The sequence below is a fragment of the Marmota marmota genome, unplaced genomic scaffold (assembly GCF_001458135.2).
Source record: "Marmota marmota marmota unplaced genomic scaffold, marMar, whole genome shotgun sequence".
NCBI lineage: Eukaryota > Metazoa > Chordata > Mammalia > Rodentia > Sciuridae > Marmota > Marmota marmota.
The window spans coordinates 7,663,185-7,677,714 of NW_026000205.1; the positions used below are offsets into that span (position 1 = coordinate 7,663,185).

Below are 14,530 nucleotides of genomic sequence, written 5' to 3' on the forward strand. Positions count from 1 at the left end.
GCTCGCTGGCATGTGTGAGGCCCTGCGTTCAATCTCCAGCACCACATACATCAAATTGTAGATTCAGAGTCACGGAAATTGAGTCAGACATGTCATCAGTGTGTGTGTGTAATTTAGTGACTAAAGAGCAAACTCTGGAGCCAGATTTTGAGAAAAAGAAAGGCAGAGGCAAAGGTACAAAATAGGCGTTTTTAATTGAACATTTTATAAAACAGAAAGGAAATGTGAAGGGAACCTAGGAAGAGACCAGGCCCAGGGCTCGGGCAAGAGGGGCTGGGGGTGGTGGGAAGAGTGAAGACCTTGCTCCTAGAGTCTATTAATCCTGTGTCCATTAGCTCAATCCCAGTGCGCATGCGCACTAACAGGCTGCAGGTGTGCCGGGCACCTTCCGAAGTGCAGGCGTGGGTAGGATTCAGGCGCGGGGCCGCGCAGGCGCACAGTGGTGTGGCTGGTGTGTGGGTGCAAATCCCGGGCGGCAAATACAGCGAAAGGAGCCATCGGTGTTGACACAGCGCGCGTTGACACAGAGTGGGGAGGCTGCCTCTGCCTCATCGCACTCGTTGATGTCTGGGGAGGGGGTTGAAGGAGTGCTGCTCAAGGCTGAGGACCCCGCATCTGGCCTCCCTGGTCCCTGAGACTCAGTGGGGCAGAAGTATGGATGTGGGATGTTGAGCCTGTCTGGTTTGGACTTAAATCCGACCACTGTGCTGGCTGTGTGAACGTTGACAGGTAGCTTAACTGCTCTATGCCTCAATTTGAGCTTTCCAAGATGGGTATGGGAGCTACACCACTAGATTTTTGCTAGGAAAATAATACTGATAATATCAACAACAGTGAACACTTACCTTATACCAGATATTATTGTAAACACGTCACCTGTATTAACCTTATCTTCCTAATACCCCTATGAGGAAGCTCCTGTGATCCTGTTTGACCCGTATGCATAAACCAAGGCCCAGTGTGGGAAATCCCTTTGCCCAGTGTCTCACAGCAAGCCTACACCAGGCAGGTTCTCAGGCCAGGTCTCCCAGTCTCTGGACGCCCAGCCCCCTGCTATTTCTTGGCTGTGAGACCTCAGGGGACTCAATTCTCTTCTCTGAGCCTCAGTTTACACATAGGTCTCAGTTATTAGGAAAGTGTTGATGATGTTCACAACTCTTCTGTGAACTGGGTTCTTTGACTATACCCATTTTCCAGATGAGAAAAGCTAAGCAAGGGACAGTGACCTCTCAAGGGTCACAAAGCAAGTTGCTGGACTGAGCCTGAGGTCTGTCAGATTCCCCTAGAGTTCCAGATTGTCATCACTTGGCTTTACCCTTGACTTGACAGACATGATTAATATTCCCACTTTACAGATGGAAAAACGGAGGCTTTCCAAAGAGGCCAGGCAAATCGTCCAAGGTACCATTGGCGGTCCTTAGAAATCACATCTACAGGCCTCTACTCCTCGTTCTGCTTCTAGGCCCAGCCCCACCCGCCCTGTGGTCAAGCCCTGTCTTCCTCCAACCCTGACTCACCCCTAATTAAGAATCACCCCCTTGGAGCTGGTTTTTCTCAGGTATTCTTGGCCACCTACCTCCACCAGAGTCCCCACCCTCTCTGGGCGAGCCCTGCCTCTCCCCACCACCCCTCACCGACACAGGCCATGCGGGTTATGTCCAGGCGGTAGCCATCGAAGCAGTCGCAGGTGAAGCCTTCAGGAACGCGCACGCAGCGGCCGTGGGCACAGCCATCCAGGATCCCACACTCCTCGGCCTCCAGCCCCTCATAGGGCTCAGCCAGGGCGTCTGTGGAGAGCCCAGGAAACGGGGCTTTGGTCTCCTCATTCCCCCACCCACCCACTCTACCCGAATGTCCCAGTGTTGGTGCCTCTGGCTCCTCCGTGGGTCTCATTCTAAACTGTCCCTCCTGCTCCAGAGCTCAGGGGCGCTGGGCGCCATGAGCACTACCTCATTTGGCCCTCCTAGCTTTTCCGTCCCCTTCCCTCGGTTGGTCTAGGGGTCTTTCTCTGGTCCTCTTTATCGCTCCCATCTCTGCCCCTTCTCTCTCTTTTTCAGCTTCTCCCTCCCTCCCGTCTCTCTCGCCTCTGTTGGCCCCACTCCTCATCACTGGCCCACAGCGCTCACCTGTGTAGCCTCGACCTTCAGAGGACTCCTCAGGCTCTGGGAAGGAGCCGCGGGTGTCACGGGACCGATAGGGCCAGCCCATGCCCCGGCTGGGTGGTGCAGGAGCCTCAGATTCACCATAGGGGCCACCATCATCCTCAAAGTCCGGCATGTCGAAGGGTGGTGCCCCGTAAGGGGCTTCCCGGCGGGCAAAGGGTCCAGGGGGTGGTGGGTAGGGGTCATAGGGTAGCACGGGTGGTGGGTACAACTCAGGCCCGTAGGGGAGGCCCTGGTAAGGGGGGCCTATGTCTGGGCCATACTCATAGGGCAGCCCAAAGCCACCTGGCCGAGGGCGGCCATATGCAGGGGGACGCAGCACATTGCACAGGGCCTCAAAGTCATCTGTGAACAGAAGCAAAGCCACACAATCAGCTCTGTGTGCATCTGCACCCACCCCTCCACCCCCAGCCCCGACCCTGGGAAGAGAAGCCCAGAGGATCCGAAGGACCCTGGGCTGAGGCCTGGGTGGGAAGCACTTGAAAGGAGGGTGCTGGATTGGAGGAGTAGGATTAGGGGTTTCTGGTGTCAGGATTGAGAGTCTGGAGGCTGAGGTTGTAATTCAGAGATACTGGGATCAAGTACTGAATACTACAGCTAAGAATTAGAGTTTAGGGGGTCCATGGGAGTTAGAACTAGGGACCGGGAGCAATGAGATAAAGGTGTTTTGTGGATTAGGCCAGGATGTATGGGAGGGTCTCAGCCACCAGGACCTGGAAATCTGAAGACCTAGCAGTCTGTGGGCCAGGGTTGGGGGGTCTGTGCAACTGGTGTATGAAGTCTAGGGTCCAGGATTAGGGAGAGGGCATCTCAAAGGTTGTGCCTTGGGGTTTTAGAGACCAGGAGTTGAGGGTACAAGAGATCAGACCTATGGTGCTGGAACTCTGGGATCTGCTGAATCTGGCCTTAGGGTTTGTGTCACTGGAAATCTTTGGGATTTTATTTGGGAACTAAGATTTGGGCATGGACTGTGATAAGGGGGTTAAGGTGCCAACTGGGGGGATCTGTGGTTCCAAGACTGGGAAGTCCAAAGGCCTGGATTAGAAACCTAAGGGGCAGGGTCCGGAGTGCAGCCTAGGCCAGTGGCAGTACCTGAGTCCTGGGCAGGGCAGAGGGCACAGTCCATGCCCCAGGCTTCTCCATAGAGACAACAGCACTCTGTGTAGGTGGCCTGCCGGTCCAGCCGTGGGCGACTACAAACGAGGTCAGGCCCCACTTCCTGCCAGCACACTCCCAGATTGTCATCTGCAGTTGGTGACAGGATGTATCAGGGTGGAAAGGCACTTGCATCCTCCCAAGTGCTGAGCCCCCTCCCCTGCTGGAGCCCAGCCACCTTCTGCCTATCAACAGATTCTTCTCAGCTGTGATGTGACTCTCAGAAGCCCTTTGAGGTAGGTCCAGGGTTCTGCATTAAGGACAGGACTTATTTTGGCAGGAGATTGTTGTGTAGGAGGAGAGGACAGAAGAAGAGGCCTGGGAGATGGGATCTGAGAGGTGCTACCCAATTCCAGCCTCTAGAGAGCTTTATGAACTTGGGGCCCTTGCTTTCCTTCTCTGGGCATTGTTTGAAGTCTCATGGTGAGGGGGATGTTGTAGCAACACAGGAATTGTTTGAATTTTCAGGTTTCACTTGAAAATGAGAGAAGAGACTTTGGGCCAGAGGGCAAAAACAGAGATGGGGAGACACAGAGAGCCTATCCGAGAGAAACTCAAGAAAGATTGACAGAGGTCTACAAAGAGAGGGAGGAAAGTGCACAGAGACCAAAAGGGAGAAAGAAAAGACCAAGTGAGTTAGAGAGACCAAGAGAAAGAGGGATCTGGAAACAAAGACAGATTGAGAGAGTGTCAGATATGCATATAAAATCCAAAAGATAGCTGGGGATATAGCTCAGTTGGTAGTGTGCTCGCCTCGCATGCACAAGGCCCTGGGTTCAATTCCCAGCACTATATTAAAAAAAAAAAGTTTCAAATCCAAAAGATAGAAACGCAGAGAGAATTGGAGAGACAGACACACAGAAAAATACTAACGGGTAGCAATCATTTAGCACTCAGTAAGGCTAGGCTCCCTTCTATCATTACAAATAAAATAAAATTCTACACTGTAAGGTAAGAGCTAGTCACCCAACACGCAAGCGGGAAACTAGGTCCAAGAGGAGATATGCAACGTGCCAGTAAGTGGCAGACTGCCTCTAAAAACTTCAACCACCAGGCAAGCTCGCCTCTGAGATCCACACAAAGACAGCCTGCAGGGCCGAGGGGGCGTGGCCTTCTCCAGGAGCGCGAGGGGCGTGACCCGACGAAGGCGTGGCCCGTGGGGTGGAACCAAAGGAGATTGGCCCCCGGGCGGGGGCGGAGCCAGGGGGCTGGAACACGTGGGGGCGACCGGGGCGGAATTACCCAGGCTCTGGCTTTCGTTGGAGACGCAGCGGCGCCGCGAGCCGTCCAGCACAAGTGGGGGCTCGCATGTGCAGTGATAAGAGCCCACCGTGTTGACACAGCGGCCTCCTTCACAAGCTGGCTCCTCGTCGGCGCATTCGTCATTATCTAGGGAGCCATAGAGGGAGTGGTTAAGAGGCGGCCTTCTCCACCCACCCATCCCGGTTCAATTTCTCTTTCTCCCCATGCACTGACACTGTGATAGAAGGAGTCTAGACTCCAGGAAGGACTTCCCGCTGTGATGGGGCTGGCTTGGCCAGGGGTTGGGGAGAGGGAGGAAGATGGTAGAGGTGGGGCTCATACCAACGCACTCCAGCCTCTGAGCGTGGTAGTAGTATCCGTTGCTGCAGTAACACGAGTAGCCTGGGGCTGTGTTCACGCAGACTCCGCTCTTGCATACTTGGTCTCGGAAGAGCTGGCATTCGTCCACATCTGCAGGAAGGGTGAGGAGAGATGGGGGAAGGCCCGGGTGAGGGATCAGCTGGGTGAGGGGAGTGTGTGACAGCGGGCGTATGACCAGGAAAGACAAACCAAGGCAGAGGAGAGGGCAGTAGAAACCCAGAAGTAAAGACAGGGGGAGCTGGAGAAGGGAGGGAGTGGGGATGGGCATGGGGTTGGAGATGGATACAGAGAAACAAGGCCAAAGACAGAGAGAAACAGGAAGAGACACAGACAGGGTGGGACAGATCTGGGGTCTGATAGGGGGTGGGGGATGAAGTATGGCCTCACCTCTCCGTAGACTCAGGTCTCCACTGGGTGCCAGGTAGCCCCTGCCGTGGGGGCACAATGACTGGTATTCAGCTGCAAACAGAGAAAAGGCTGAGCTAGGACCTCAGATTCCCAGCCCCTGCCCTGGGGCGCCCGTGCTTACCTTTACCCTCTGCCTGTATGTTCAGGCCTCTGCCTGTTAGTGACCATTTCTCAGCTTCATGCCCACCCACAACCACCTGGTAGCTGGTGGTTCATTCCTTACCCTGGCAGTATCAGTACTCAATGACACGTCCAAATGTGCCCACCTTCCTACTCTCATGCCCCCCTATTCCCACTCAAACCTTCCGCCCTGTGTCCACCCACCAGCCTACCACCCACCTGTCTCGGTGCTTGGGCACTGCTGGATGCGGCAGCCGCTGCCCCAGCCCTCACCCACAGTACAGCAGCACTCCTGCCACGTCACGTTCCGTGCCAGAATGTTGTCACATGCATCTGGGGCTGCTGTGTCAAAGTAGCACTCCCGGCGCCCACTGCCCACAGGACCCTGCCTGGGTGTGCTGGGTCTGCGAGGTGGGGATGGTGGGGGAGGCCTGGCCGGCGGCAGGTTAGGGCTGGCAGGTGCTTGGGGCTGTGAACCTGGAAATGTACCTGGGGAACCACCAAGGGGCTTCACTTAGGATGGGCTGAGTCCCAGCACCCCACCCCCAGGCCCCGGATGTAAGAGGTGGGGAAACTGAGGCCCAGAGCGTGCCAGCCATCAGTGGCAGATTCAGACTCCACACCTCTCACCACCTATCGTTCTCTTTCTACCACTCTCACCTGTGTTTCTACATCTTTTGCCTCCCGGCCTTACAATTCCCCAGGTGTCTCGCCCATTGCTGTAGGGGAGGACATTTCCCTGGCCTGGGTGCCCCACCGTCTTCACATCTAACAAACTGGCTCCCAGTCTTCATCCCCAGACCTAGGCTTCCTCCTGGGTAGTCGCCCCACCAGGCAGCCCCACGGCTTGTCCCTACAGCCTCTTGGGTGTCTCTCCCACCCACTCTCCCTCCCCTTCCCTGGCCCCTGCCTTGGTCCAGCCCTGTCCTCTTCTCTCTGGATCCCTGTCCCAGCCTCCAGTGTCACCCCTCTTGGCTTTCACAGAGTAGTCAGAGGGAGGTTTCAAAATCTGTTATGCACCTTTCCTGCTTAAAACAGGTGCCACAATGCCCTGGGGCAAAGTCCAACCTCCTGGGTGAGCCAGTGTGTTCTGGCACCTGTCTCCCTGCCTTCCTTTGCTCTCTACCTCATGCCATGTGAGCTTCTGCTGCTCCTTCAGCATGCCAGGTCCTTTCCTGCCTTTGTAGGCCTTTCCTCTTGCTGTGTCCTCTGCCCTCTCACACCTGCTCCTTTCCACTCATCCTCCTGCTCTCAGTTCAGACATTGTCTCCTCCAAGAAGCCCTCCCTCCTCTTTTTCAGGTCAGGCACCTCCTCCAAAAGTCCCTAGGCTTTCCCCATCACAGCCAGTGTATTCCTGCTGGCCTTTCTTCCTTCCTCCCAGTCCTGATGCCTCTGGGTTATCACTATCTGGTGATATCTCTCTCTGCCCCATTGGATGGTGTGCCCCTTATGAACAGAGAATTATCTTTCTCAGTCATTGCTGTCCTCAGTTCCCAGAATAGGACCTGAACACAGCGTATGCCCTGTGAACATTGTTGAGTGAAGGAATGTGACAGAGTTCATCTAGTTCATCAAGGTAGCATTTAACTGGTGGCAGCTGTACAACAATTTTCCTGTACAACCAGCTACCACCAGTTAAATAGACATGTTAGTCTCACCAGCAGAAGTCCGTGGGGGAACACAGCGTCCAGTCATGGGGTCAAACTCCTCAGGGCTGGTAGGACAGACACAGAGGAAGGAACCTTCAACATTTTCACACAGGGCAGCTCCACAGACACCCTGTAGTGTTTCACACTCATTCACATCTGTGAGCAGGAAATAACAAGGGAAAGAGAATCAATGGTTATGACCTTTTGTGGTTCAAAAAATTTGAAAGTATGAGCTTTCAAATAAATATAATGACTTTCTTTAATGGCCCAGATCCCATCCTGTACCTCCTTTTGGTAACAGATCCTGATTTTCCCTTGGGAACTCTGTGCTTCTCCAATTTCAACTAATTTATTTTGAATAGGACTAATTCTACTCTGAGGCAGAATCAACCAGATTACTGCATTTCTCTGGTTCAGACCCACACTGGGCCAGTTAAACCCAGTTTTGGGACTTTCACTGGAAATGTTGAAAAGGAACCTTCCCCTTTAGATCTAGCACAGTTCAACTAAGGATGCTAGCCCAGACTTGCTAGGGCCACCCTGGTCATTATGAAGAGAGAGTCTGCCTAAAAATAAACCCCATAGAGGACAGCAGAGCTGAGAGAGGGACACAGAGACAGAGATAGTCTTGGTATAGTCTTAGATCCAGTTATACCCAGATATACTCCAATATATCCCAGAACTTTGCAATTTTAATTCTTTTTTAAAAGAAATAAAGCCTGTTTTTTAAAACCCACGGAATATGTGATTAAGATTCATGCACATTTCTGTATGTACATTGGACCTCAAATGAAAATATGTGTAAACGCACATTGAATAGCTCTAGTTCATGATGTGAAGACTGAAGAATCAAGGAGGAAATGTATTGATGACCTTTTTTGTTTTATTTTGAGACTGAGGTCCCACCAAGTTGCCCATTGGTCTTGAACTTGTGATCTTCCTGACTCAGCCTCCTAAGTCACTGCAATTACAGGTGTGCACCACCATGCCAAGTTTACAATTTACTCAAATTTGCCCCCCAAAATTAAGATGGCTTCATGGATAGGTGTGTGAGAAAGCAATTATAAAGAAAGTGATAAAAAAAAAGAATCTAGATCACAGGCATATAGGTGTACATTTGTCAGTTCTTTCAATTTGTTATGTTTAGTAATTTTCCTCATAACATATTAGAAAAAGATGTATTTTTAAAAGTTCTCAGAAAAAAATAAAACTCAAATGAACAAGGCTTCTGTCACTTGCCACTAGCAGAGTTTTGACTGATATGGAACTGATCTTCTGTTGCAAGAGCTAAATTCTACAACCCTAAGTTCATGTTTCTCCAGATACACAGACAGGAGCAGGACCTGCTCCACCTACCTGCTCCCTACCCTTTGCTCTCGCCCACACCCTGGAGCCCCGTACCCACGCAGTGACGCCCGTCCCGCGCCCCCTCATAGCCCTGGTCACAGAGGCACTGGAAGGATCCAGGCAGGTTCTGGCACACAGCATGGGCACCACAGAAGGACCGGTTCCGGCACTCATCCACATCTGCAATCACCAGACAGTTAGGCCATTTCTGAACCTTCCACCCCTTCCACACATCTCAGCCAACATCTGGTGGGTACCCACCCTGGCATCCACCCCCTGGCATGGGCTGATAGCCGGGGTCACAGGCTGGTGTGCAGCGGTACGATCCAGGGGTGTTCTCACAGCGCTGAGCTCCACAAATTGCAGGGCCATATTCTTGGCATTCATCCACATCTGCAAGAAAGCAAGGAGGAATCAGACACTCAGACACACACACACACACACACATATGTGATTAGCCCAGCTCCTCCTGCCCCCATCAGTTCTCTGCCAGGGTCTGAAGGGGGGATGGGAGCCAGAGAGGAATGAGGGGTGGAGGAGAGTTAGGGGGAAGACCTGCAAAATAGAAGAGTACTCAAGGGGTAGGTCTGAAGGCAGAGGAGAGATGGGGAGGTGTGGGCCTATGTGTTTCCAAGGGCTGCAGAAGTCTGTGGAATGGGAAAGAACAGTCAAGAGGGATGGATGGAAGGGCCAGAGCTTAAAGGGGCAAAACCTAGTGCTTGAAGAAATTTGGGGGAATTTCACATGAGCAAAGGATGACAGCCAGGGCGGGGCCTCTTTGGAAGGACAGGTAGGAGCGGAGGAGTGGTAGAGGGTGGGAAGAAGGCATGTCCCTGTTTATGTTAGGAGGAAAAGTGGCTTTTAATCCATAGGTCCACTGGAAGGGGCAGGTCCCAACAGTTCTGGCAAGAGATATCTTTGTGGGTTATTTCCTTAAAAAATAGACTAGGCTCAAACTACAGAGGGGGCACAGGTGGCTCTGGCTTGCCCTGGTTGGGGATAGGAGTATCTCCCCCATCCCCTGCCTCTATAAGAAAATACAAGGACACAATGGTAGCTTATTTCTGCCCCAGAGATACGGGGAGATGGGGTAAAGGGTGCTTTGGTTAGGGGCCCCTTCCCTTTCTCCAAGTTTTTTTTTATTATTTATTTTTAAAATTTTGGTGGACACAATATCTTTATTTTATTTTTATGTGGTGCTGAGGATTGAAAACAGTGCCTCCTGCAGGCTAGGCGAGCGCTCTACCACTAAGCCACAACCCCAGCGCCCCCTTTCTCCAAGTTTATAGGGCAAGATGTCCTTCCTCGGTCCCCATGGGAGCGGATTCCAGGAGCCTCTCTTGGGGGATGGAGATGGGGGTTTCGTCTCACCATCACAGGTGCCCTCGGGTCCCGCGTGATAGCCCGGATCGCAGTCCCGGACACAGCGGTAGGAGCCAGGGGAGTTCTCACAGCGCTGAGACCCGCACAGGGCGGGGCCCCGCTCACGACATTCATCAATATCTGAAGAGGTAGGCAAGGAGGTCAGACGGGAGAAGCAAAGGAGGCAAGCAAGTTAAGGGAGTCAAGGAAGCAGCAGGAAGGAGAATGCCAGAGAGCAGAGAGGGGCAGTGAAAAAGCGGTGAGGAAGAGGCCAGGGTGCATGGCAAAAATAAGTGGTGGGGAGGGATCAAGTCGGGGCGCGGCCTCTCACCAAGGCAGGAGGCGAGGTCTGGGCCGGCCCGGTGTCCCGGAGGACAGACACACTCGAAGGAGCCGTCGGTGTTGGTACAGAGGCCGCTCTGGCAAAGGTCCTCCTCGCTGCACTCATCCACATCTGCGGATCAATCATAGAAAACCCAGACCCAACTCCTCCTCTGCCTACACCCAGGCCTCACCCCTCCACCGCCCTTTCCCCGCCCCTCCACGCTCCAAGCCTTTAACGCCCTCCCCCACCCGCCTCAAGCACCCTCCTTCCCTGCAAGCCGCGAACCTGGGGTTTTAGGACTGTCCTTTCCAATCACTGCCCAACTTCACAGACTCCGCCCTTTCCCATGCCCCGCCCCTCCCCGTCACCACCTTGAGACTCCCCATAGCCCCGCCCCTGTGACTTAGGGAGACTCGGACAGAAAGTTCAGACCCCGGGATTCCACCTTCTTCTCCCTGTCCCGCCTTTTCCTGCTAGAAGGCCACCCACTCCTTGTCCAGGACCAGCCTGAGTACCGACCGAGACAAGACGCTCCGCGGGGTCCGGGCCGGTAGCCGGGGGCACAAGTACAGGCAAAGGAACCATCGGTGTTGAGGCACTCTCCGTGGGGGAAGCAGAAGTCGCCCTCCAGACACTCGTTTACATCTAAGGAATGCTCGAGATACAGCTGGGCTGCGGGGTCACCTGACCCGGTCCTCCAGAACTAGGTTCCGCCCCCAAACAGCACCCCACACAACCCAAGCCTAAACTCTTCCCACAGCCCCACTTTTTTTGTTTATTTATTTGGTACTGGGGATTGAACCCTGGGGCGCTCTACCATTGAGCCACATCCCAATCCCTTTTTATTTTTTATTTTGAGACAGGGTCTCACTAAATTGCTTAGGCTGACCTTGAACTTGGGATTCTCCTGTCTCAGACACCCAAATCGCTGAGATTACACGAGTGCACTCCTCATGCCCAGATCCCACAGTCCTTTACTGCAACTTCTATGTCCCCAGTAGGCATATCTCAGTACTGACAGGCTCTCCTGTTGTCCCCATCCTGCCCACCTGCACAGGGCCCGGGCAGACCGGATGGCGCCCGGTACCCTGGTGCGCAGCTGCAGCGGAAGGAGCCTTCGGTGTTACTGCAGTGACCATGGAGACCGCAGGGGGCGCCTGAACTGCATTCGTCCACATCTGTGGGAGCAGGGGAGGGGGGTTCAGAAGGGGTCCAGTCTAGGGGCACACTGAACACATCCCCTTGGAGCAGAGGGGTCTGGGGGAAGTGATGGAAAGTGCCTTGAGTAGAAAACAGGATGAGGACTTCATGGCAGGTGTCAGCCCTGGGGACTGGGATTTGATTCCTGTGGGTTTGGGTGTCTGGAAATTCCCTGTGCCAGTATCCTGGAGTTAGGCAAAGGGACTCTGAAATGGCACATGGGTCATAAATCAAGACCATCTATGGGATTCTGCTGAATAATGGATCAGAGTCAATGAATGACTGGAAAATTCATTAGGATCACAGGCTACAGTGAGAATCCAGGATTCTGCCCAAATCAGGAGTCAGGGTCAGGGATAATGACCCAACTAGGTTCCAGGGAAGAGATTCTGAGATAGGTCACCATCTGGGTCAGGGGGTCATGATACAGGTTGCAGGTCACAGTCAAGGCCTGATCTTACCAGTGCATCTGCCATGGTGCAGATGGTGGCCAGAAGGACAGGCCCTGCACTGGAAAGAGCCAGGTGAGTTCACACACTCCTGTCCAGGACATGCCAGGTGGTTCTCACATTCATTCACATCTGAGGAACAGGGGAGAAAGTGGTCTTGAAGGAACAATCCCACGCCAGCCTCACCCACCCCCATACCTCCCTCCCTCCCCGGCCTCACCCTCGCACTCAGAGCCAGCAGCGTTGGGTTGGAAGCCTGTGGGGCAGACACACTGGAAGCTGCCCTCTGTGTTCTCACACCGGCCATAGGCACAAGGCGAGGGGCTACGGGCACACTCATCCACATCTGGAGCAGGGGAGATCAGTCAGGCGAGGAAAGGGGCCTGGATCCCCTGCCATCCCTACCCACCCCAACATTCCTGTCTTGACCCAGCCTGCTGAATGTTGCCAGACTGCCCCCTCCTCTCAGGACAAAGCCATTCCTTATTTCCCTATTTAATGGTCTCTCCAGCTGATACAGAAGCTAAGGCACCAGCTCCTCTGTGTTGCCTTCCCTGCCTCAGTTTCCCCTCTTCAGGGTTCCCATAAGCACAAGCATATCCTTCAAAAAGGAAGAGGGATGGGGAGCATTCTCATTTTAAGAAAGAGAAGACTTGAGTCATATTCTCCTGCCTTCTCAATATCCCACCTTTCTGCCCCCAGCCTCCATCACTGAGCATATCACTTGGTTTCTATGACCTCCCCCCGCCCCCAATGACTATCTAGTCCCCCAGCAAGCAGCGGTGCTGCAGGATTGGACCTAGCACCTCACCTTGGCAGGGGGCCCCAGGCCCTCTGGAGCGGAAGCCAGCTGGGCAGGCACAGTGAAAGGAGCCAGCCGTGTTGTCACAGCGGCCTGGCCCACAGGGTGGCGGCTCCTGGGCACACTCATCCACATCCTCTTCACACGCCGAACCCCGGAAGCCAGCCGGGCAAACACAGCGGAAAGAGCCGGACAGGTTCTCACACACGCCGCGGCCACATAGGCCTGGGCTCTGCGTGCATTCGTCCACATCTGTGTGGGGCAAGGGGACCCCATCACTGCTTTTCTTTGTCCCCTGTCCCCTTCCTGCCGCACGATCCACCCAGTGTACCTGGCCTCCATCACTGACTTTACACCCTCCATCATTCCTCCTCTCCATTGTCCATCAATCCCTATTAAGCTAGCTGACTGGCTCCTAGAATTCTGCCTCTCTAGCCTCCTCTATAGCCTCCATAACTCTGCTCCCCTTCCCAATTACTGACTTCTCCATCCCTCCTATTGTGCTTCTCCACCTTCCAGATTCAGTCTTTCTGTTTCTCATCACTTGGCCTTTTCCATGCCTGGGTCACTCTAAGCCACACGTCTGGTTCTCAGAACCCAGCCTCAATCTCCCTGTAGTCAGCCTCCCTTCGCCCCATTGCTCAGTCTCCCCAATCTTCATTACTGCCCCTAAACCTTTCCCCTTGGGCCCCCTTTCCTTCTGACCCCCTCAGTTCCTCACCCTGGCAGCTGGCTCCGTGCGGTGCTGCCTGGTACCCAGCGGGGCACACGCAGAGGAAGCTGCCTGGCGTGTTCTCGCAGCGCCCGCGGTCACACGGCGGCGGCACGCTCTGGCACTCATCCACGTCTGTGGGCAGAACCGGGCAGCTGGGACTGAGACAGACAGTCCGCGGAGACTCGAGGCGTGGCGGAAGGTGAGTGTGGACAGGCGTAGGTAGTTGGGAAAATAGGGGCGGGCAAGGGCGGCGGGCGGGGCTTGGGGTGAGCGGGCTTCAAACCAAGACCGTGATTGAGCCGGGAGGGCTGGGCACGCTCTGCGGACTCCTCCAGGACAGAATCGGAAAAGAAGACCGTGAGAGGAGGCAAATTTGGGGAGGGTGGAGCCTGGGAAAGGTAAGGGTGGGAAGAGCAGCTTTGGGGACCCAACAAAGAAAGGAAAGGCAGGAGCGGGGCAAGAGAAGGGAGCGGCAGTTTGGGGATGAGGCTCTGGTGTGACAAGGGTGGAATCAGGGGTCGTGGTCTGGGAACTGGGTGCAGCAGTTGTAGGACAGAGGCGGGGCCTGAGGGCGGGAGCTCGCAGGAGATAGAAAAGGGGCGGAGCCAACGGGGGGCGGAGCCGGGCTGGGCAGTAGAACCCCGACTGGGCCTCGAAAGGAAGAGAAAATTGGCTGCAGGGCTGTGGTGTCGCCAAGAGAGAGCTGATCCAAGGCGGGCTGGGGCCACGGCAGGACAGGGCAGTAGAAGGACTAGACGGGTGTGGGGAGGCGAAGGAGGGAGGGGGCGGTTCTGGACCGAAAGCAGAAGCCACACCCAGGCTGGGTGGGGCCTGGAGCTGGGCGGCACGGATTTCTCACCCAGGCACTCGGTAGCCCGCGGGATGGCTCGGAAGCCCGGGGCGCACACGCAGCGAAAACTGCCTGGCGTGTTCTCGCAGCGCCCGGGAGCACAAGGCGGGGGTATGCGGCGACATTCATCCACGTCTGAGGGCACGGAGGGAGGACTGGTCACGAGGTGACAGGGTAGAGCGCCCTCCCGGTCCAGTCTCCGCCCTTCAGCCCAGCTTACCGATGCAGCGGGTGCCCTGGGGGCTGAGCCGGAAACCCGAGTCACACGCGCAAGTGTAACCACTGGGCCGTGGTATGCAGCGACCTGGGCCACAGATCTGGGGATTGCGCTGACACACGATTGAGGAGGGACCTGGGGGGGG

The 14,530-nt window shown here is 54.7% G+C and overlaps 1 protein-coding gene across 2 annotated transcripts in view; it reads right to left on the reverse strand.

Annotated features, from left to right (window-relative positions):
• Nucleotides 1-175: 175 nt before the first annotated feature.
• The window catches only part of Ltbp4 (latent transforming growth factor beta binding protein 4), a 26,340-nt gene continuing 11,985 nt past the window's right edge, over nt 176-14,530 (reverse strand). For both annotated transcript variants that reach the window (XM_048790878.1, XM_048790879.1), the window contains exons 13-33: nt 14,389-14,520; nt 14,178-14,303; nt 13,325-13,450; nt 12,613-12,855; nt 12,022-12,147; nt 11,814-11,933; nt 11,202-11,330; nt 10,672-10,797; nt 10,159-10,281; nt 9,837-9,968; nt 8,727-8,858; nt 8,520-8,645; nt 7,128-7,274; nt 5,688-5,957; nt 5,328-5,399; nt 4,902-5,030; nt 4,560-4,706; nt 3,255-3,407; nt 2,127-2,507; nt 1,635-1,787; nt 176-567 (exon numbers count right to left, since the gene is read on the reverse strand). In XM_048790878.1, coding sequence (XP_048646835.1) covers nt 413-567; nt 1,635-1,787; nt 2,127-2,507; nt 3,255-3,407; nt 4,560-4,706; nt 4,902-5,030; nt 5,328-5,399; nt 5,688-5,957; nt 7,128-7,274; nt 8,520-8,645; nt 8,727-8,858; nt 9,837-9,968; nt 10,159-10,281; nt 10,672-10,797; nt 11,202-11,330; nt 11,814-11,933; nt 12,022-12,147; nt 12,613-12,855; nt 13,325-13,450; nt 14,178-14,303; nt 14,389-14,520 — 3,248 coding nt within the window. In that variant the 3' untranslated portion in view covers nt 176-412. The remainder of the gene's footprint in view (nt 568-1,634; nt 1,788-2,126; nt 2,508-3,254; nt 3,408-4,559; nt 4,707-4,901; nt 5,031-5,327; nt 5,400-5,687; nt 5,958-7,127; nt 7,275-8,519; nt 8,646-8,726; nt 8,859-9,836; nt 9,969-10,158; nt 10,282-10,671; nt 10,798-11,201; nt 11,331-11,813; nt 11,934-12,021; nt 12,148-12,612; nt 12,856-13,324; nt 13,451-14,177; nt 14,304-14,388; nt 14,521-14,530) is intronic.